This window comes from Rattus rattus, chromosome 3, assembly GCF_011064425.1.
Source record: "Rattus rattus isolate New Zealand chromosome 3, Rrattus_CSIRO_v1, whole genome shotgun sequence".
NCBI lineage: Eukaryota > Metazoa > Chordata > Mammalia > Rodentia > Muridae > Rattus > Rattus rattus.
Window position 1 is genome coordinate 61516473 of NC_046156.1, and position 22383 is coordinate 61538855.

General features: G+C 47.2%; 1 protein-coding gene and 1 non-coding gene across 3 annotated transcripts; both read left to right on the top strand.

Annotated features, from left to right (window-relative positions):
• The first annotated feature begins 6519 nt into the window (after nucleotides 1-6519).
• Tars2 (threonyl-tRNA synthetase 2, mitochondrial) lies at nucleotides 6520-22376 on the top strand. Of its 2 annotated transcripts, XM_032897724.1 has the most exons (18): nucleotides 6520-6694; nucleotides 6939-7135; nucleotides 9087-9210; nucleotides 10698-10822; nucleotides 11353-11470; nucleotides 11570-11634; nucleotides 11844-11922; nucleotides 13515-13661; nucleotides 14135-14233; nucleotides 14571-14788; nucleotides 15641-15803; nucleotides 16147-16284; nucleotides 16453-16530; nucleotides 19613-19713; nucleotides 19857-19958; nucleotides 20100-20172; nucleotides 20966-21080; nucleotides 22015-22376. In XM_032897724.1, the coding sequence occupies exons 1-18, from the start codon at nucleotides 6614-6616 to the stop codon at nucleotides 22161-22163; spliced, it is 2172 nt and encodes a 723-aa protein (XP_032753615.1). In that variant the 5' UTR covers nucleotides 6520-6613; the 3' UTR covers nucleotides 22164-22376. The 2 variants fall into 2 exon arrangements, with proteins under 2 accessions (XP_032753615.1, XP_032753616.1); XM_032897725.1 differs by lacking the exons at nucleotides 10698-10822; nucleotides 11353-11470.
• On the top strand, nucleotides 7388-7456 carry Trnap-agg. Its single transcript has one exon. It is a non-coding gene; the product is annotated as a tRNA-Pro (tRNA).
• Nucleotides 22377-22383: the final 7 nt, after the last annotated feature.

Consider the following 22383-nt stretch of genomic DNA (forward strand, 5'->3'; position numbering starts at 1 on the left):
GAACAAACCACTTTTTTTCCTGAAGAAAGACTGTCCAGCACAGCCTGGGAGCTGTGTTCTGTGTGACGATGCAGCAAGACATTCTCAGAATTCACATCCCGTTTGGAGCCAGTTCTTTCTTTCCTCCCTCAAGCCTCTCTACCCTGTAGATCTCCCCACAAAAATGCATGATATCATGACCTCGTGTGTGAGGTTGGGTATATAGCATAGCAAAGCAAGGGAAATATAGTTATATATTGAGTCTTAAGACATTTCTTTAGTAAAAAAGTATCAAACAATGGGGGTGGGGGCAGGGAAATTGTGACTTTCAGAATTAATTTTTTTCCCAGAAATTAAGTGGGGGTGTTTTTCAGTCTAGAATAAAAGAATGTGAATTCTTTCCACCACTCTTATTTAAGCTTAAACATACTGTTTACTTGAAAAGGCTCTCTGACCATTTAATTTTCTAAAAAAAAAAAACAAAAAAACAAAAAACAAAAAAACAGGGAAGTATCAGGAAAGTGGCTTCTGGAATGTGGCCACCACATGACAGGAGTGCTTTGTGCAGTTCAAGGATGGACTTTCCAGGGCCTGGGGGTTTGTGGGATATTTTTTGTTTTGTTTTTGCCACAAGATCTTCAGTGTGTTTGTTTCAGGGTGGAAGTGGGGGTTGTATGAAGCTGTCAGATATTCTAAGGAAATCTTCCTGCAACAGTAAATGAAGACAACTGTATATTTGTGATATAGTGAAACAAAAGACATTTCTGGTATTCATAAAGATAAAGCAAGGATTTTATTCTTCCTGTGTCTGTGATTTAAACTCGGTACCATACTCTGACTTTTGTATTTCACCCTGAGTTTAAAAATAAATAAACAAGATATTTTTTAAAGAATGAACAACATAGTGTGTCTTAGCAAGGACATGAGTCATATGAAGCAGAATGAGTAGTTGTCACTGAGGTCCTGATGCTCACTGTAAAGCCACACAGAATTCCATGAATATTCCAGTGCCACACAGAGCTCAGCAATGCTATCCTTAAGGGGTTTCTGAGAGTTTATTCAGCTTAGACAGGAGCACCTCTCTGCCCTCTGAGGTCAGCAGAACTTGGTTTGACTCCTGGGAGGGTATCAGGAGCAAACTAGGACTTTTCTCCTCTCTGAACCCAGAAACAGTGTTTATGATAAGTGTGGTACAACAAGCCGATCCAGACCATATGAGTAGACTCAGCTTTCTTACTGCAGAGTATCCACTCAGTCCTAATATTACCTGGTGATGGAGTTAGGCCTCGGCTGTTAGTTTTTGAAGCGGCTGTAAATTACTGCTCCTATCCCCACCTTCATATTTTTAACTGGTGGGGTTACCTGTTAAGATTTTTTTAAAAAGTAGATATGTTGGATTGATATTCTCACGTGTTCAGTGTGGAAAACAAGTACATGCTTTAGAGGCAACAACAGTGAAATCCTTTTGGAATGTGTATTAATATCAATAAAATAACTAGTTCTAAAGGTTTGACATTTTTCTTTGAGATTGGGGCTTTGACCAAGGGCCCTTGGCTTTTCTGGTAAGTGCAAGCAGAAGCGACTTCTCTTCTCCAGGAGCCAAAACAGCAGCATTATAGCACAGACCTATGTTAAATTCTCCAGTGAAGATACATCTTGACTATCCAGGGCCAGAGCTGAAACAGGCTTCAGAATGCAGAAAAGCCGGGGGATAGCCCTGAAGATGCCACTAAACTGGCTTTTCACCAGAGGGTATGTGGGAAGGACAGAAGGCGGTGTGTACCCCCTACTTACCTGAGGCATATGTGCCACAAACCTGCCCACCCTGTCTGTTTTCTTCATAGCCACTTAGACTTACCTCTCCAAGCTTCTTGGAAAAACCAAACTGTGTCCAATATTTTGTTTTCCAGCTTAATAAAATATGGTTTTGTTTGTTGCGTGGTTAACTTTCCCCTCTCACGTTGACCTTTTCCAGCTGTCCTCCTGACTTGTGTATCTGTGTCACTGAAGTCTAGCTGGGCCTCTAAGATCTTCATGGCCTCCTGGGGTTTTTGTTTGTTCCTCTATGTTGTCATGGGTGGGATGAGACCATGGTGCTCCAGGGATGGTCACTATATACTTTGTAGATAATTATGTGCTTTCCAAATACTGTACAATCGTGAACCAAGAAAAAAAGGTTTTCGTTGTAACATTTGTAGTGCCGAGCACCCTACCATTGAAGTACATCCCTAGCCTTCCAGGAACATTTAAAGTAATCATAGAGTTGGAGGGACTGTGTGGAAATGGGTCCTTCTGGTCAGCTATCCAAATCTGTCCTTGGTCACATATTGGTGATTGGTCTGTCACGCAGAAACCATATGTAGTTCTTCTCTCTTACTCCATCCCTTTTCATAACCCAATGAGGCCTAGTAAATGGAATGTTGGCTTAAAAGGATCACAAGGGATAGTCACTACATCTGGGCCAGGCCTGGGTCACTGGCAGGGTAGAAGGCGCTGAACAGCAGCCCTAATTTCATGAAGCTCCGTGTGTCACAACGTCTCAGAAACGGCAGCAGTCTGGGGACCACACCCAGCTGCTACAGTGTACTACTAGAGTGACAATGGAATCTGGCTCTACTTCACAGCTCAGTGCCTAGCTGACTGCTCTACCCTTGAAAGAGCACCAGTTTTTAGACCTCATTGGCCTCTGAGCATTTTGAAAACATGGCTTCTGCCCCCCACCCCCAGGTTTTATTTAAGCCAGTCTTATACGGCAGGAATGAGTTACCTCCTCTTGTGTGTAGACTTAGTAACGCCATCAGAATGGGTTTGGGGGTATTAGGGTGTTTCTCATACTTGCTTATGAGTAACTAGAGACAAGCCGGATCAGTTGCCATTCACAATTGCTAAAGGAATAACTCACAAAGGCTATGAAGATGAGGCTTCTAGAAGGTCACCTATAAGAGCCAACTCTAAAGTAAACATCCTGTTCTGTGGAGAAGGGAAGACCATGAAGTGTGATTTATTAAAAAAAAAAAAAAAAAAAAAAAAAAAACAAAATACAAAAAAACTAGACATCAGAGTTACCAGAAAAGAAAACTTTTTCCCTTAGCCACAAAGTTGGGCTTGGGGGACAGACTAATTCATTGTAGAGCATTTGCTTAACATATAAAAAAGGCCCCGGGTTTGATTCCTTAACACTAGGAAACAAGAAGACTGGGATTTATTTAGACATATAGTTACCTTGGGAGAGGGGACAGAGGGAATTGGGTTGTGATTTGTTTGGGGTTTGTTTTCTTTTTTCTGTGCTTGGAATTGAACTCAGGACCTCATATATAAACTGTATCCCAGCCCCTCTGGGTTTTGTTTGTTTTCCTCATCTCTGTTCTCAGGCAGGAGAACATCAATATGGGTGGAGGCACTAGTGACAACTGAAACAAAAGCCACATCTGTTCATGTCTGACTCAAAAGGATGCTGGCTAACCCAGTCCACCCTGGACTTGTTTAGGTTCACGGCAAACTAAAGGTTCTCTCTCTTTTTAAAAAAATCTCTTGTATCCTGTTGTATTTGTAAGATGCTCAAGTCCTTTGTCAACTGATCTGTGGAAAAGAGAGAATCTGATGCTTCCTATATTTGGGGTGTCTGTGAGAATCGGAAGAACATTGACAGCATCCAGTCATTCCTCCTTTTCATGTGCTAGAGCCCTTCGGCCCTACATGAAAGTCCTATAAACACTGGTCCTTGCTGAGGACAGTAGAAGTTATAAAAGTATAAGCCTGGTCCCATGTTACACCTTCCACAGACAATACTGAAGAGTCTTAAACCTGAACTCCCAGCACATGCAGGGTGAACTAGAGCTTTAAGAGTAGCCAAGTTCTCATTTTTGAGGCTTTGAGCCCCAGTGTCCCTGGGGAAAGGTGGCAAAGATTTTTCACATTTGGGGTGCTGAATTTACTTCTAATAGCCAGAATGGGTTTGGGGGGGTATGTACAACAAATGAAAAGTACTCATTGGACATAGTTGCAAGTAGTTTAAAGCTATAAAGCCAATACCTGAACCAAAACTTCAGCCAACTGAGGATGCCTGGTCTAAGAGTAGAAGAAACCTGAGAAGTTCCTAAAATTTGATTAAGAATCTAAAACACTCTTTATTGCAGATTTTCTTTAAACTTCTGTGGGCCTCATTTACTCACTTCCCTTAACCAGTCTGTAGAAACAGCTTGGAGACATCACATTTCTTGAGTTTTTCTTGGAAGTACTTCACTCTAAAAGTTCTCGGGCTACAAGTATCTGGGTCATATGCTTCAGGAAGGAAAAGAAAAGAAATCCATGTTAGCAAGCATGACCCCTTATGATTATCTGGCCTTAAAGAGGTGGTGTGGCTCTGTAAGTAACCCAGGCTGTGGATTTGGACAGACTAGGTCTTGGCCTTGAGGTCACTTTCCAGGGTTTAAAGGGAGCATAAGAACAGTACTGACAGTTGTTCTGGGGATGAGATGGAATTGTGAAATAATACTGCATCTCGGGATCTTGGCAGGCAAGTGTGGGGTAGGCAAGAAAGTTGCAGAGGTATTTTCCAGGTAGACTAAAAGCTTAATATCTTCTGAGGATGTAAAGAACAAATAAGTATCGGCCTTAGATGCCTGACTTGCTACAGTGGGTGAGGGAATAACATCAAGGTTCATGATGTGGTAGCTGCTCAGGCAGCATCAGCCCAGTGCACTGCACGTAGTAACGTTGAAGGATGAGTGTAAGAAGCTGTCATTCCAGGGTGGCACCTCTCTGCGATCCTACCAAAAGGGCGCTGTAGAATAATTTTTAAAAATTGCATCAAAAATCCATATCTTTTGAAGTTTTCAGTCAGTACACAACCAGTAATATTTAACATTTTTATTGAACACCATCTATTTTGTTGTCTGTGGTTTGCCTCTACACTGCTTCTGCCACACTGCCTCTGCCACAGTGCCACAAGAAAATCTAGGTCTGATGGCGCCATTCTTTCTGAATGCTACTTAAAATGCTGCACTCTGACCACCAGAACTCACACAAAATCTTCCTCCCCATAGCCTTGTCTCTTTGTTTGTATTTCAGGAGGTCTTACATATCAGAAGATGGAGCCCCAGAGTGGCCTATGACTCGAGTCAGCTGCCCTCCCCAGACAGAACTTTGGGCCTCTTTGGAAGCCTAGGTTAAGCAGCTTGTTCTGACTACTCTTCCACAAGACCCTATGATCCCATCACGACCGCATTCTGGTAACGGACTAAGTGTTCCCACTCCACCCCAAGGTGAGGGACTATTTGAGCCTCAACAGGTGCTTATAAGTTCACTTCCCTTTATGCTTCTCCACACATCTGACCATGCTTTTGTTTTTACTGTATAAAGCTGATATAGCTAGCCCTGTATTCGAGATTTAATGGAGAGGGATAAAAGAAAGGATAAAGGAAGATGAAGGCTTATTTAAGGAACAGAACTGGACAGAGTTGGATGTCGCTAAGATGGTCTTGGAGTCTATTGGAAGTATAGAAAAAGCAAGGTATGCTGGAAGAGCACACACCTCGGATTCATCAGCACCCGAGTTTTTTTTTGTTTTTTTTTTGTTTTTTGTTTTTTTTTTTTACCTTAGATTACCTTCTGTGATTTCTAAATTCCACATCTGAGACCAGTAAGATGGCTCAGGAGATAAAAGGGACTTGCTGGGCAAGCCTAGCAACATGACTTTGATCCCTAAGACCCATGTAAGGTGAAAGGGCAGAACTGACCACAGAAAGGTGGTATCTGAGGGGTTGGGATTTAGCTCAGTGGTAGAGCGCTTTTGCCTAGTGCGCAAGGCCCTGGGTTCGGTCCCCAGCTCAAAAAAAAGAGGAAAAAAAAAAAAAAAAAAAGAAAAGAAAGGTGGTATCTGACCTACAAAACTGCCACCCATGCCCACAAAGATCCTCCATGCACACATACACAATAATGATTGACTAATTAAATGCCACATCTGTGATATTAAGAGGTCTCTAAACTCTTCCCTTCTCCACGCCTGCAAAGGAATGGCCACCAAGATAGTCTTGTTGTAGTCAGTGGTAGTAACAGTGCCTTGCTGCTGGCGCTCATTATATACCAAGCACTGAGTTTAGCAATTTACATAAAATGTACCTCCAGAACTCGAATAGATATTTTTATTCTTGTTTTAAGGATGAGAAAAATCGATATTACAGAAAGTTTACAAAAAACTACTTGATTAATGCCAGATCCAGGATTTACTCTAGATGTTTAGTTCCAGTGTCTGTGCTTATTTCTTGCCAGCTTTTAGGATATTTAATAAATTTTATAATTAAAGAAAAATGACTAATTTCCACTTCCTGTTTTTCTCTCACTCTTGCCCCCAGGAGGTATGCCCCCGGTCCTCAAAGTTGGCCACCTTCTTGTCACTTTGGGCGCCGGGTTGCAGGTGTGTGCAACAGCTTCCACTTTCCGGTCAACCGGAACCTTTCCCAGAGCGGCTGCTGCTGTGTGGGTCGTGCCTCGGCGGAGTTCCTGGAGGTGGTGCTCGACCAGAGTGGCGGCGACATTATCCAATAGGAAGCGATATTACTGGCTTAGGAGCCAATGAGGAGTCTGGTGAGGAAGAATCGGTGATCTGAGCATGGAGGTACCGACTTGAGGCAGCATGGGTCTCTGTCTGAGGTGGCGCCGGCTTGGGTTCCCACTCCCGGGGTTCCGCCGCTGCGAGCTCCACACAGTGCGTGAGGTACGCCAAGCTCCCAACCATCCAGCCCTGCAGAGTCCAAGGGGGCAGGCTGTCCAGCCTCCCCTGGACCCTACTTCCCCATTCGGAAATGTTTGATCCCTTTGAATGCCCAGTTTAAGACCTATTGTCACCCAGTCCCCACCTTAGAATCAATGCATCTTAAACACCCATAAACCCTACCACCCCCATTCCGGAGTAGTGGAACTACTCCCTGTGATTCCTCCTAACGTGTCTTTCCCTTCAGGCCCCTGTACCAACCCCTCCACATTGGTTGGCAGAACGATTTGGCCTTTTTGAGGAGCTATGGACTGCTCAGGTGAAAAGATTAGCAAGTATGACACAGAAGAAAGCCCGGACTATTAAGATATCACTTCCTGAAGGCCAGAAGGTAGATGCTGTTGCATGGAATACAACCCCTTATCAACTGGCCCAGCAGATCAGGTATCAAGCCATCTTCTACCTACAGAATTATCTTTCTGTCCTTTTCTGCACAGGGCCAGGAAAAGAAAGCAGCTTTTTGTTTGTTTACATTTTTCTTTGTCTTTGTTTCCCATCACAAAGGTGTAGTCTTTGGGTAGGGAGAGGGTTAGGATTAGAGGTCAGTCAGTCACAAGCATAAGGACCTGAGACTGAATTTGATCTTACAATCCACATAGTGAAAGGAAACTGACTCAAAATTGTCTTCTGGGGGTTGGGGATTTGGCTCAGTGGTAGAGCGCTTGCCTAGGAAGCGAAAGGTCCTGGGTTCGATCCCCAGCCCCGAAAAAAAAAAGAAAAAAAAAAAATTGTCTTCTGACCACCCCCCCACACCCCGTGCGTGCGTGCACACACACTCTGTAGCATGTGTGTCCCACCCATAAGTAAACGAAATAATAGTTTGGGCCTGCTGGCCGTGCGTCTTGCCAAAGACATGATTGTTGGCTCTTGAGGAAGAAGACAGAATACCTACTCCCCCAGAAAAGCATCTTTAAAAAAAAAAATTTATTTTCCCAGCTGATCGTGTTGGTGCACACCTTTAATCGCAGAATTCATTGGCAGAGGCAGGTGGGTCTCTGCATACCAGGCCAGCCTGGTAGATCACCTGAAGTTCCAGAACAGCCTGGGCTGTATAGAGAGGCCCTGTCTCCAAAAAAAAAAAAAAAGTTTTTGTTTTTTTTTTTACATTTGTGCACACACACACCAGACACATCCTTATCCAAATGCTCACCCGTGTGCCTCAGCATGGCCACACAAATGCAAACCACAGTGTACATGTGGAGGCCAAAGAGCGACTTTTGGGAGTGAGTTCTTTCCCTCCACTGTATAGTTCCAGGGATTGAACGCAGCTCATCAAGCTTGGAAGCAAGCACCCGTACCAGCTCACAAACATTTTGGGCACCCCAACTTTGAGCTGTCTTGATCCTTTTTCCTCCACTTCCTAGGTTCTAAGATTAGAGATGTGCACGACCATTTATGGTTATGTAATGCTGGAAATCAAACCCAGCTCTTTTTGCATCTCAGTAAGTGCTCTCCTGAGTGAGGTCTATTGGGGTTTTTTTTGGTTTTTTGTTTGTTTGTTTGTTTGTTTTTTTTGTTTTGTTTTGTTTTTTTTCTTCAAGAACAACTTTAGTTTAAAAAAAAAAAATTCTAGGGCAGGCAGCAGCTGCTCTGAATAAAACAAGGAGAGAAGAGGGTAAAGCCATGCTGTTTTAAGTTGTCATGGAGGTCAGAAGAAGTAAAGGGGCAAGAAAAATTGTGCCTTTGTAACCCTGGCCACAGAAGTGTGCTGAGACCCAGCCACATCTTGTGGTGGCTTCCAAAGAACTCTGCTCCACACCGGGACTGTGCTCGATACTCCCTCTATTGAGACTGCCTCAGCCCAGCCTGGCCTTGAATTTAGGAAAAACCCTCTTGCTTAGGCCTCCCAAGTGCCGAGGTTACATGTGCGAGCCACTGTGCTTGGATAGCCTTTCTTTTTTTTTTTTTTTTTTTTGGTTCTTTTTTTCGGTGCTGGGGACCGACCCCGGGGCCTTGCGCTTCCTAGGCAAGCGCTCTACCACTGGGCTAAATCCCCAACCCCTTGGATAGCCTTTCTTGCCAAGCACGGTGCTATAGACCTGTAATCTTAGCACTCAGAGAGCGGAGACAAAAGACTCAGAATTCAGGCCAGCCTGGGCCATATAGCAAGACCTGTCTTTAAAACGGAGGGTGGGAGCTTTTTTCTTAAGCATTTATCTTTATAGTTCCAGAGTTTCTGCCTTCCCAAAGGTTACATTGGGGGAAGAAATAGTAGGTCTTATCACTCTGGAAACTTATCTCCACTTGGCAAATTAGAGGTGCTGAGAGATACCACCCCCTGCCCTGTGGAATATAACACTCTGTCTTCATCCCCACTGCCCTCCTACTGCCGCAGTTCGACACTGGCTGATACTGCAGTGGCTGCTGAAGTAAATGGAGAACTTTACGATCTGGACCGACCCTTGGAGACAGATTGTCACCTCAGATTTCTGACATTTGATTCCCCAGAGGGCAAAGCGGTAAGTTTCTTCCATATGGTGAGCACGGAGCCTGATTATCTGAGTGATCTTTAAACAGGAAAATGTAATTGTTCTTTTGCTTCACTTTCTCAATTCGAAAGTGGGAAGGAGACCTGTCACAGACCGATTATTCCTGAGGAGCCTGGAAAACCTTGAGGAAGGCTCTATTATTTATTTATTGATTGATTGATTGAACATTGGTCTCCTAAGCGAATGCCTTGTGTGCTAGTGAAAGGGAGACAACGCTGAGAAACAGGATAATGTCCTAGTCAACCTCGAGGTGCACACAGTGTAAGTCATCCGTGACTCAGTTCTCATGGCTTCCATAACTGAACACAAACCAGGGGCCTTCCGCTCCCTTCCTTTCACGTCAGTCCAAGCATCATATGAACCTTGTTTATTAGAATCCAGAAAAAATGTATTTCTTTTATCATCTAGAGTGAATAGTAAACCAATCCAAGAATAGTTCCATCACAGTAGATTACGGGAACAGAAAATAATGGCACTCAGGCATGCATATCAGACTGCTGGGACAGACACAGCCACTGGGCGAGGCCTGGTTATAACAACAGCACACACAGCAATGTCAACAGCAGCAAAACCAAAAGTCTAAGGAACTGCGGGTTGGTTTTGTTGTTCTGTTTTGTTTTTTTAAGACAGTGTCTTGCTATGTAGGCCAAGTCCAGCCTCCAGCCAGAGCTTCCCCACCAGCGAGAGCATCCAGTTAGGAGCCACACTTTCTGTAGTACACACTGAAGCCCCGAAGCTCACAGGAGCAGCAAAGGCCAACAGCCTGGCCTCCTAGTCCAGGAGACACTGAGGATGTGTAGGGTGGACCCACACTTCCCTCAGTAGCAGAAGAAACGATACTGGCCCTCTGCTTCCTGTAAATGTTTTTTATTGGGGGCTAGAGAGATGACTCAGCAGTTAAGAGCACTCGTTGTTCTTCTAGAGGACCAGGGTTCAATTCCCAGCACCCACATGGCAGCTTATAACTATCTGAAACCCCACTTTCAGGGGATCCATGGCAGCAGACATGTATGCGGTGCACATACCTGTGCAGAAAGGCAAAATACCCATAAATAAATAGATATATCGTTTCTTATTATTATTTTTATTTTCTGTATACATGTGAGTGCCTGTATGTGTTATGTGTTTACATACATACCTGGAGCCCACAGAGTCTACAAAAGAGTGTCAGATCCCAGGAAATCAGAGTTAATAGGTGGCTGTGAGCTCCCTGATTCAGGAACCAAAACTAGGTCCTTTGTAAGAACAAGGTTACTAACCATTGGCCCATCTCTCCAACCTCCCATTTAAAACAACTTTTTACTATTTATAGAACCCATCTCTAGACATCTAGGTTCTCCATTTCGTGGCGGTCATTAGAGCAGCCTTACCAGCTTTCCAGCAGCCTCTCGAGAAGAGCCTCAGAGCTGGTACTGGTAAGAGGTTGACGAGCTCAGACTTCGTTCTTGTGAATCCAGGTGTTCTGGCGCTCTAGTGCCCACGTTCTGGGTGCAGCAGCTGAGCAACATCTGGGTGCTGTTCTCTGCAGAGGTCCAAGTACAGAATCTGGCTTTTACCTTGATTTCTTCCTGGGAAAAGAACGGTGAGCAGTCCAAGAAAGCAGATTGATTCTGGGGTGGTTTCTGGGATCTTGGAGCAACCTTAGTTTAGAGGAGAAGCTAAGAGATCTTCTAGGCCCCAAACAGAAACTCCCATCCCTTCTGCAGTGGGTCTCTCTTCTGACTGCTGCAATTCACCTTTTCTGGTCTTCATGAATTCACGTGTTACCATTGTTCGTCCGGCATTCCTCCTCTCAACACACACTCTCTCCCCTTCCCTCCCTCCCTCCTTCTCTTTCTCATTTTATAGCCCAGACTGTTCTTGAACTCATGATCCTCCTGCCTTGCCTAAATAGTGCTTGCCGAGGATGAGCAAGGCCCTGGGTTCAATCCCCAGCACATACACTTAAATCTACACAGAATATCTACACCTACTTTCCTATTTATGTTTTCTCTGAGTTTGTCTTTGCCAGTAATTACAGATTTGTCGATGGTCAGGCCTTTACCCCTGGCTAGCAAGTCATCACTTAGGGGTTGTGTCCAAAGAAGCAAGCTAGTGATGCTCCTTTTCCAGGACAGTCCGCAGCACGGAGCTGCCCACTTTAGAGCGGATTTGCCAGGAGATCATAACTGCTGCACAGCCTTTCCGAAGGCTAGAGGCTTCCCGGGGTCAGCTTCGCCAGCTCTTCAAGGTGAGTCGGCGGTGTGCCAGAGGGACCTGATGAGGCTGGAAGGAAAGGGTAACTCCCCAGGCGTCCTAGCGGCTTCACAGTCCCTGTCCCTTCTCCTAGGATAACCACTTTAAGCTTCATCTGATCGAGGAGAAAGTGACAGGCACGACGGCAACAGTGTACGGGTGAGCATGTCAAGAGGGAAGAAAGCAGGGCACTCTGAGGAGGCCAGACCTGGGGTAAAGGGAGGTGATGGCAGAAGAGCCGATCTCCAGAAAAACAAACGGGAGGAGGAGTTTACTTTTGTCTGCCATTGCTCTGTCAGTTGAAGCCCTCAAAGGGAGCAAAGGAAGCAGGAGAACCGAGAGAGCACTGACAGGCCTCCTCCTCTCAGGTGTGGCATGTCGGTTGACCTGTGCCAGGGCCCCCATCTAAGGCACACTGGACAGATTGGAGCACTGAAGCTGCTCACGGTGAGTCGTGGGGTCAGGGTAGGGTGGTACTCCTGTTATCACAGGAGAGAGCTGGAGCATGGGAAGGGTGACCCTTTCTCTCCCAGCCCCTTCCCTGTTCTCATGGCTAATGAGGGAATCTAGGAGAAAGAGGGTTTTCTCCACTCTGGGATCTCAGGGTTTCATGGGAGGTACTGAGTTTCACAGTAGATACTGCAGCCCCTGCCAGAGTCCAGAATTCAGTTTACACTCTGTAGTCTGGATTAGCATTAAGGGAAATAAACAAGAGACCATGAGCAGGCTAGACAGGGTCATATGGGGGTGGTGACACTGTTTGACCTATACTAGAGAAAGCACCCAAGGCACGGGCCTGCCTTCCCTGAAAGTGCTGTCCCTAAACGCTGTGTCACTGGACAAGGTGGAAGCTACCAGGCGACAGGTGGGTGTGTAGAAAAGACCCCCCGAAAACTGCACAGTTGGGTCTGCCACTAATGAGGTGTGCGGCTTTGGCCAAATCTCCTCAGCTGATGCCTGTGTCTATAAAGTAAAACTGACTATTGCTGTGGCACTGGTAAAGCCGCACCATGGGAACAAAGCCAGATAGCACAGGCGAGAGTGCTTAAGGGAAAGGCTATGATTTGTCAGTTCGTTCAAGGCAGGCATGTTCCTGTGATGCCAGCACTTGGGAAATGGAGGTCCTCCTTGAGTCATACATCAAATTGAGATCAGCCTTGACTGTTCAAGACCCTGTCTTACAACATCAGCAAAGGTTTTTATTAATATTGGGTTTTTTGGTTGGTTGGTTGGTTGGTTGATTGGTTGATTTTGGTTGGTTTTGGTCTTTGGTTTTTCGAGACAGGATTTCCCCTGAAGAGTCCTGGCTATCCTGGAATTTGCTTTGTAGACCAGGCTGACCTCAGACTCACAGAGATCCACCTGCCTCTGCCAAGTACTGGGGTTAGAGGCTGCACCTCCACGCCGGCTCTGACTGATCCTCTTAAAGAGCAGGCAGAGGCATTTGGAGTTCATGTAGCTGGGAGTAGAGTGTGGTGTGGAAGACTGACTTTCCTAGCAGCTGTATGGAATATTGATAAGGAATGGTGGGCAGGCTGACATTTGACCATAGTTTAGTTTTTCTAATAAGTCATTAATTAGGAGATGGAACTAAACATAAGAGGACAAGGGTGCAGTGGGCAGTGAGAAAAAGATGTCTGTGTGACATTACATCTAATACATACATATATGCATACATACATATATGCATACATACATGCATGCATACATACATATATGCATGCATACATATATGGGATACATAAAAGACATGATCAAGTAAGATGCATCTTATGGGTATTGATGATAGGAAAAGTAATGAGATGAACTGATCTTCACATACACACACACACACACACACACACACACACACACACACACACACACAACCTACAAGACATGATCCAGGTAGCCCAAGGAGGAACACGTAATCCTATGGGTGAGGTGAACTGATCTCCAAGCGGAGGCCTCTAAACTGAGAGCCTCAGAGACTTGTCAGGTAGAGCCAGTGCCTCTGGTCCACTTCATCTTCCGTTTGCCTCCCTCCGCCCTCTCAACAGAACTCCTCAGCCTTGTGGAGGTCCTCCGGAGCGCCTGAGACACTGCAGAGGGTATCAGGAATTTCTTTCCCCAAGGCAGAGTTACTGAGGAATTGGGAAGCTCGAAGGGAGGAAGCAGAGTTAAGAGACCACAGACGCATCGGGAAGGTAGAGAGCACAGAAGAATGGGAAGGGGGGTGAGGGAGAAGGGACGAGGGGATGTGATCTGGTCTTCTGTTGGGTTTTTATCTTGAGTTTTGTTTCAGTTTTGACTTTTTTAGACAGGTCTCATGTAGACTGGTCTGACTTCCTGCTATAGCCGAGAATGACCCAAACCCTTGACCTTCCTCCTCTCCCTCCCAAGTACTGAGATTAAAGGTTCAAACAACCATCCCTGGTGGAAGAGTGTGACTGTCATCTGCCAGAAGACGCAGCCAGCAGGAGCTTCTCTGTCACTTGCTTCTACAGTCCCAGAGCCCTCCCCCTTGAGTGACAGGCTATTCTACAGTCCCAGAGCCCTCCCCCTTGAGTGACAGGCTATTCTTTCCCTTCTACAGTCCCAGAGCCCTCCCCCTTGAGTGACAGGCTATTCTACAGTCCCAGAGCCCTCCCCCTTGAGTGACAGGCTATTCTTTCCCCAGGAACAGGAGCTCTTCTTCTTCCATGAGCTGAGCCCTGGGAGCTGCTTTTTCCTGCCACGAGGGACAAGAATTTATAACGCCCTGGTGGCTTTTATCAGGGTAAGGATACAAGTCTAGGGGGAGGGATGGAGCCAAGGAGTTTGGGATTGGCTGAAGCACGCTGGCCTGTGCCTACAGTTCCAGCACCAAGATACTGAAAAAGAAGGATCGTGAGTTTGAGGGCAGCCTGGGCCATGTAGTAGGAGATTTCTGTCTCAAAGGAAAGAAGGAGTAGGGAGTGAGAGCCTAAGTCTTGTAGAGTCCTGGTGACCTTTAACAAGGTGCTCCTGTTGTGGTCTGTGGTGAAGCAGCTTAGAGAATCAGCATGGCTTTGGTCAGCATGGTCCGAGCCCCCGAGGGAATTGCAAAGCTTTTTATCTCCTCTCCACCTTTGCAGGCTGAGTATGCCCGACGAGGTTTCTCAGAGGTGAAAACTCCCACGCTGTTTTCTACAAAACTCTGGGAACAGTCAGGGCACTGGGAGCATTATAGGGCAGACATGTTTTCCCTAAGGCCCCCAGGCACTGATGGTGTGGACAGCTCCCAGAGTGGCCATCCTGCCAGGTGTCCCAAAGACACACTTGCTCTAAAGCCCATGAACTGCCCTGCACACTGGTGAGTTGGGAGCCAGGAGGCCTAGCTCCTCCTGGGGCTGGGATACAGGTCACCAAATGTGAAGTGACAGAGAGTACTTTGGAGCTGGGCGAGGCGACGCACGGCCTTAATCCCAGTATTCTAGGCAGAGGCAGGCAGATCTCTGAGTTCAAAGCCAGCCTGGTCTACAGAGCTAGTTCTAGGACAGCCAGGGCTACAAAGAGAAACCCTGTCTCAAACAACCAGGAAGGAACAAAGGAAGGGAGGGAAAGGGAAGGAGGGAGGGACCCTTGGAAAGAATAGTGAGTACACTGTAGCTGTCCTCAGACACACCAGAGGAGGGCGTCGGATCCCATCACAGATGGCTGTGAGCCACCATGTGGTTGTGGGAATCGAACTCAGGACCTCTGGAAGAGCAGTCAGTGCGCTTAACCACTGAGCCATCTCTCCAGCCCCTAGGGGATGTCAAGGCCCTGTACCCATCACAAAATATGGACAGTAACCGATGTCTACTATGGTGTGACTAAGAGTTTAACTCTTTTTTTCTACACAGGGGTCTCACTATGTATCCCTGGCTTACCCCAAACTCACTACATAGACCAGGCTAGCCTCAAACTCTGAGGAGAGCATGCTGGGAGGGAGAGCATGCTGGGAGGGGGAGGGCGGCAGCTAGGATTGCAGAGAAAATGGGCACTCAGTGTTAGGCGTGGTGGCACACAGCTATAATTTCAGAACTGGGGAGGCAAAAGCAGAGAGATCATGAGTTTGAGACCAGCCTAAGCTCCATAGCAAGTCCTAGGTCATCCAAGGCTACATCCTAAGGCCAGGGCTCCTTTTCCCTATGGCCCTAATCTGTTTTCATCCCAACCTCAGCCTGATGTTTGCCCACCGGCCCAGATCCTGGCGGGAACTGCCTGTGCGGCTGGCTGATTTCGGAGTCCTGCACCGTGCGGAGGCCTCTGGCAGCCTGGGAGGATTGACGCGGCTGTGGCGCTTCCAGCAGGATGATGCTCACATCTTTTGTGCGCCCAGTCAGGTGGTTTTCCTTGCTCTTCAAAAGAGTCAGCTTTCTTTGCCCTTTTTAAAGACAGGGTCTTGTGTAATCCAGGCTGGCCCCAAATGTACTACGTTACTGAGGATGACCTTGAACTTATGGTCCTTCCGCCTCACCTCCTGAGCAATGAGATTTCTGGTCTGTGCTACCATGCCTGGACTATACAGTGCTAGGAATCCAACCCAGGACTTCATCCACAGGCCCAGTTGCCTTCTTTTACTGCACTATAGCTACTCCTCTGGTTTTCCCTGTTTTCCCCCCAAACTACCCATCCCTTCTGATTTCTAGTTGGCATACAGCTCACACCCCGGTTTCCTGTCTCCAGCTGGAAGCAGAGATCCGGGGCTGCCTTGCTTTTCTCCGGTCTGTCTACTCGGTTCTTGGTTTCTCCTTCCACCTGGCTTTGTCTACCCGACCACCCGGCTTCCTAGGGGAGCCTCACCTATGGGACCAGGCTGAGAAGGTGAGTAAGAGGAAGGGAAGCCAGGCAGATAAACCGGCTCCAGGGGAGAGCCCGGGATATGTAGCAAGGTCTTCAGAAGGCATAGGTATGGGTGTTGATTTTCACAGGTGGGCACGTTACCTCGCTCATTGGTTTCCTGACACGTTCCTCTCATCTGTTCCCTCTAAGGTCCTACAACAAGCCTTGGAAGAGTTTGGAGAACCCTGGAACCTGAACCCTGGAGATGGGGCGTTCTATGGGCCTAAGGCAAGCTGGAACCACACTTAAGAGTTATATTTAGTTCTCTTGGTTTATTAAGTTGTATCCACAAAAGAATTGTTTTAGACTGTGTAGGAGCCAGGCAGTGGTGACATATGCCTTTTTTTTCTTTTTAAAGATTTATCTATAGCCATGCACAGTATGCACACCTTTAATTCCAGCAGCATAGGCAAATGGACTTCTATGAGTTCAAGACCAGCCTAATCTACATGGTGAATTCCAGGCTAGTAGGGGCTCCACAGTGAGACCTTTTTTCAAAAACAAATAACTTTGGGACCTGTATGGTGTAAGGCAAGGGCAATTCCCAGAGTTGTCCTCTGCCTTCTACATTTTCACTCCATGCACATACACACAAAGTAAATAAATGTAAAAAAATAGTAATGATAATTTAAAATATAGGTATTCAATATAGCTGGATAGTGGTGTTACAGGCATTTAGTCCCTGAGTTCGAGGCCAGCCTGGTCTAGAGAACAAGTTCCAGGACTCCCAGGGCTACACAGAAAAATCCTGTTTTGAAAACCAAAAGTAGGGGTTGGGGATTTAGCTCAGTGGTAGAGCGCTTTCCTAGCAAGCGCAAGGCCCTGGGTTCGGTCCCCAGCTCCAAAAAGAAAGAAAAAAAGAAAAGAAAACCAAAAGTAGGGCTGGAGAGATGGCTCAGCAGTTAAGAGCACTGACTGCTCTTCCAGAATTCATGAGTTCAAATCCCAGCAACCATATGGTGGCTCACAGCCATCTGTAATGGGATACAATTAAAGAGAGCGAGAGGTGGGAGTGGGATAGGGATAAATAAATAAAGATGGCAACAGTATACTCCCATACATAAAGTAAATAAATATTTTTAAAAAAAAGAAAACTAAAAATAATATATATCTATATAGATAAGTAGGTATGAATCTTGTTACACTCCTACAATCCTAGCACTAAGGAAAGTAAGACAGGAGGATGTTCCACTTCATCCAGTCCAGGCCTCCTCACAGGAAACGGCCCCACACACAGTTAATCTAATCAGAATCCCTCAGAAGCTTGGTCAGAAGCCTATCTCCTAGGTGAGTCTAGATCCTGTCAACAGTCGACACTAACATTACACTGCCTCCAGGGAATGAGGCCAGAGAGCAGTAGAAGACACAGGATGCTCGGCGCTAGCCTCAAGCACCTGTGTACACGCAGGCACACTCACACAGCAATGAAGAATAAAAGGTGGGTTTGGGGATTTAGCTCAGTGGTAGAGCGCTTGAGGCCCTGGGTTCGGTCCCCAGCTCCAAAAAAAAAGAAAGAAAAAGTGAAATGGTTCACGTGGTTGACCGAATAAGGTAGCGTTACAGATCAGCCAGAGCTGTGTAACAATACCTACTCACACCAGAAGCTGATGACTTCTGCCCTTGACCTCTCTTACTGTTCTGGGGCCAAAAGCTGATGGCTTCCGGCAATGACCTCTTGCTGATAGCAGCAGGGTAAAAGAAACTAGTTACTTGAGTTCTTTGACTCAGGGACCCCTCACTGGCCAGGTGAGAGCTCAGTTCATAACTCCTCATGAGTCAGAGGGGAAAGAAAGAAAGCCAGGCACAGACAGACACATGCACACCGGATGAAGCAGAAAAAGGCTACACTGCCACTTCGTCGTTGTTCTTAGTTTTTATATTTAACGTAAAAGCTTCCATCATCCAGCTGTCAGGTAGACATTACAACAGGATAATTGGTGACACGATTTTCTAAGCACTGTTACATCCATGCGCTCAGAGTGAGTTTAAGGCCACTTCCTGGCATGGCGGTAAGCTGCAGTCACAGCAGAACTGCCTACATGTCTTTCCATTAGGACCAGTCCAACAGCACTCATCGTCTGTTCCGGGGCCATGAGCTTGTTTAAAGCAAGCAACAGTCTTGTCAGCAGACAAGTCATCTGCCTCGTGTCTTACGATTTTGAAGTCTTCTATAAACCAGCCCATCATTCGTTTTCTGTCCTTGCACCTATAACAAGTTGTCCATTCCCAGTTTATGATTTTTAGTTACCAGATAGTGGCCTCATTCCTAACCTAGAAGGAATGTTTTCCTTGGTTATAAATTTGTTTCGAATCTGTTTTCTTTTCCTAGTGTAGTTAGCCCATGACACATGGAGGTTTCATAGAGCCATTTGCTATTTGCAGCTTTTTTTCTTTCTTTAGGGGGCTTAAGATTACTCGTGTGGATTTATGAATTCTAAAAAAAATCATTATCAAGGATTATGAAATCACCAGTTTGTCTACACAGCATTTCTACATGAAAGTTCATCTTCATGTTGATCTGCAGAAGAGCTGCCCAGTGGGGTGGGCTGATACCCAGGAATCATTAGGCTCTGTAATAGTGACAGGAAGGGCGTGTCTCTGAGGATCTACATCCTAGAGCTCACCCACGGCAGCCATGCAAAACTGTGGGCCATCTCCAGGAAACTCACTTGTTTGACATTGCCTTTCCTACCGAAATGGATTCCAACATGCGTCAGTGCACACACACACACATGCACACACACACACACACACACACACACACAGAGGGGGAGGGAGGGAGAGCGAGAACACGAGAAATAAGTCAAGTAAGCAAGCTGTAGCTAAGAGAGGAAACCCTAAGGAGAACAAGGCAAAGAGGTTTGCATGGGACCAGTTGAATCTTGGACTGATTTCCATGGTGGCATCAGTCTTTGCTTTGGCATCTGTGACATGGTAGGTGGCCCTGAGCAGTTGTACAATGGCAGTGAGGGGAACTAGAGAACATTAGAACTGAGGAGGGCAGTAGACGGGGAATGGGACTGTGGGTGAAAAGGGGGCTGCAGAGCCGGTCAGGATGGTCGGCTGCCAGAGTATAGACGGCCACTGAGGGAGATGATAGGCTGTGGTGCAGCATGGGTGACGTAGGTCTCAGAGGAGAAGAATTCAGAATTAAGAGGCTGGGGTATGGACAGTCCCTCATTAGGTGGAGAGGAAGGAGGATTGGCTGTCTGGGTGGGTAGCTCTCCTCACAGGGACAAGGTAGAGGACATTGGCTAATTAAGCCAATGAAAGCTGTTGGGTCTGATTCTCTCCCCCTCCCTCCTTCTAGATTGATGTGCACCTCCATGATGCCCTTGGCCGGCCCCATCAATGTGGAACAATCCAGCTTGACTTCCAGCTGCCACTGAGATTTGACCTACAGTACAAGGGGTACAGCACCCGCCTGCCTCAGCCCCTTCTACCTTGGCCGCTCCTCACACCCCACCCCATCAGAGATGCTTCTTGGTGACGGGAAGGTGATTTGGGCTGCCCAGCATTTGCACTTTCACCATTCGCTCGCCCCTTCTCCTCAGGCCGGCGGGGGCCCCCGAGTGTCCAGTCCTTATTCATCGGGCAGTGCTGGGGTCTGTGGAGAGGCTCTTGGGAGTGCTGGCAGAAAGCTGTGGGGGGAGATGGTGAGTCACCGGACACCAGCGTGTTCAGAGAGTTCATGCCTCTTATCCTGTGTATTTCCTTCTCAGACCTCCCTACAGCTATGCCTAAACCTAATGGCCAAAGCCGAATGAATAACTTCCTGCCCCATTTCCTGCCAACAGGCCCCTGTGGCTGTCCCCGTTCCAGGTGGTGGTCATCCCTGTGAGGACAGAGCAAGAGGACTATGCCAGGCAGGTGAGTTGAGAGCAAGATCGGGAACAGCAGGGCATCTACCATGCAGCCCTGGTCAGAGAGGAGAGTGGGAAAGGCCTGAGAGGCGGCCTTCCCGTGTGCTAGACATTCTCCATCTAAAAACTGAATCCAGCCTTGGCTTCCTACTGAGACCCTTTCTGAATAGTTAGATGCAGGCCAGTTGGTAGCATATTTACCTAGTAAGCAGAAACCAGTGCATTGAGTCCCCAGTACCACAGGAGCCTGCAATGCTAGCACTTGGGAGGCCAAAGCAGGAGATCAAAAAAGTTCATGTTTGTGCACAGGGCCACAGCCTGGGCTTCGTGAGATTGCCTTTAAAACTTGAGAATACACATGGGGTTGGGGATTTAGCTCAGCGGTAGAGCGCTTGCCCAGCAAGCACAAGGCCCCGGGTTCGGCCCCCACCTCCGGAAAAAAAAAAAAAAAAAGAATACACACAGACTAGAGTTAGACGGCTGGCAAACAGCCCAGAGAATAATCAAGGGTTCTTCTGTGAGAAGCACACCAAAAGGTTTTAGGTCAAGGATGGGAAGGGCCTCTGTCTCAGAGAAGAGGCAAGCAGCCAGCTCCAGAGAGCACTGGGGAAGGCGGGTGTGTGTGTGTGTGTGTGTGTGTGTGTGTGTGTGTGTGTGTGTGTGTGTGTGTGTGTGTGTGTGTGTGTGTGTGTGTGTGTGTGTGTGACAAGCAACTGAGGAAGAAACTGAGGAAGAGTACTGGCCGACCATCATAGCTCAGGCTTCCGTTCAGATTTACTCACTGCCAGTCTCTGTCCCAGGTGCAACAGTGCCTGCAGGCCGCAGGGCTTGTGAGTGACCTCGATGCGGACTGTGGACTGACCCTCAGCCGGAGAGTCCGCCGGGCCCAGCTTGCCCACTACAATTTTCAGTTTGGTAAGAGGGTCAGCCTTAGACCTCAGAGCCCCAGCTCTGCATTCTCTGTATAAGTCTATTGTTTAGCTCTGTGTACATTGAATTAACTGGGACTCCTTACCTGGGCTGGATCAGAACCTGACTAATCTGCCTGCCTTCCACTACTCCCTTCCCACAGCCTACTCCATCCTCAGAACAGTCTTCTCATTAACCCTACCCTAGGACGTTTCTGTAAGTTAATTAACCAGGCCAGCGTCAAAGAGGAAGAAACAAGAGAGGGTTAAGAAGGGATCAGTTGAAGCCAGGCACGGTAGGCACACCTGTAATCCCAGGATTTGCAGGAGGCCAGACGTGTGAGGCCACTGTGAGCTGTGTGTGAACTGAGAGCGGGGCATGGTGCTCTGGTGGAACACTGGCCTCCTATGAGTTTGATCCCAGCACGAAAACCAATCAAGACATTAATTAATTAGCCTTGTTTATTGTTATGTGGGTGGAGGCAGCTCTAAGAGACAACAAAGGCCTAAGGGAAGGAAGTTGTTCCCGGCTATTCAGCCTCTGAAGGCAAGAAGCAGAAACTCCCAGCCAGACTGCCTGACTGGGCATCACGCATGCCCGTTGCCTTGGCAGCACTGAGACCAAGCTGCGCCACAGCCCCGCCCTGCAGTTTTCCCCTTCCTGTACTGTCCCACACATACAGTTTTTCTTTGTGTGTAGCTCTCCATGTTTGTTTTTGTCTGACGGGCTCCTGACCTGCTGATAAGGCAGCCCGAGCCTGGGCCGTTCCCTTATCTCCTCAGAATGCACTGACCGCAGCGGGGCAAGCACATGTGCTACCATGGCCAGGCTCTGCTCCCATCCTTCCCAAAGATTCAGGATTTTGAAGTTTTGCAAAGCAAAAGGAAACAGCCCATAGAGTGACCTTTCCTTGGGTTTGCGAATCTCTCCTCTCCTGCAGTGGTTGGCCAGAGAGAGCAGAGTCAAATGTCAGTGAACGTGCGCACTCGAGATAACCGGCAGCTGGGGGAGCGAGGCCTGGCTGAGTCCGTGCAGAGGCTGCTGGAGTTACAGGACGCCAGGGTCCCCAACGCAGAAGAGCTGTTCTGAGTGATGTTCCCTGGAGACGTCCACTCGTGAGAGCCGTCCACCCTTTCCACAGGAGACCCTATCCCACGTGGTCGCCCAGCATGTTCCCGAGTCATCAGAACTGCTCTCTGAAAATAGACATGGTGTAGGGCTCCCACGGGAAGGAATGCTGTATCGCTTAGATAGAAGGAGAATAAAAAATAAACTTGAAGCCAAGGCTCTGCCTTCATCTGACTCTGAT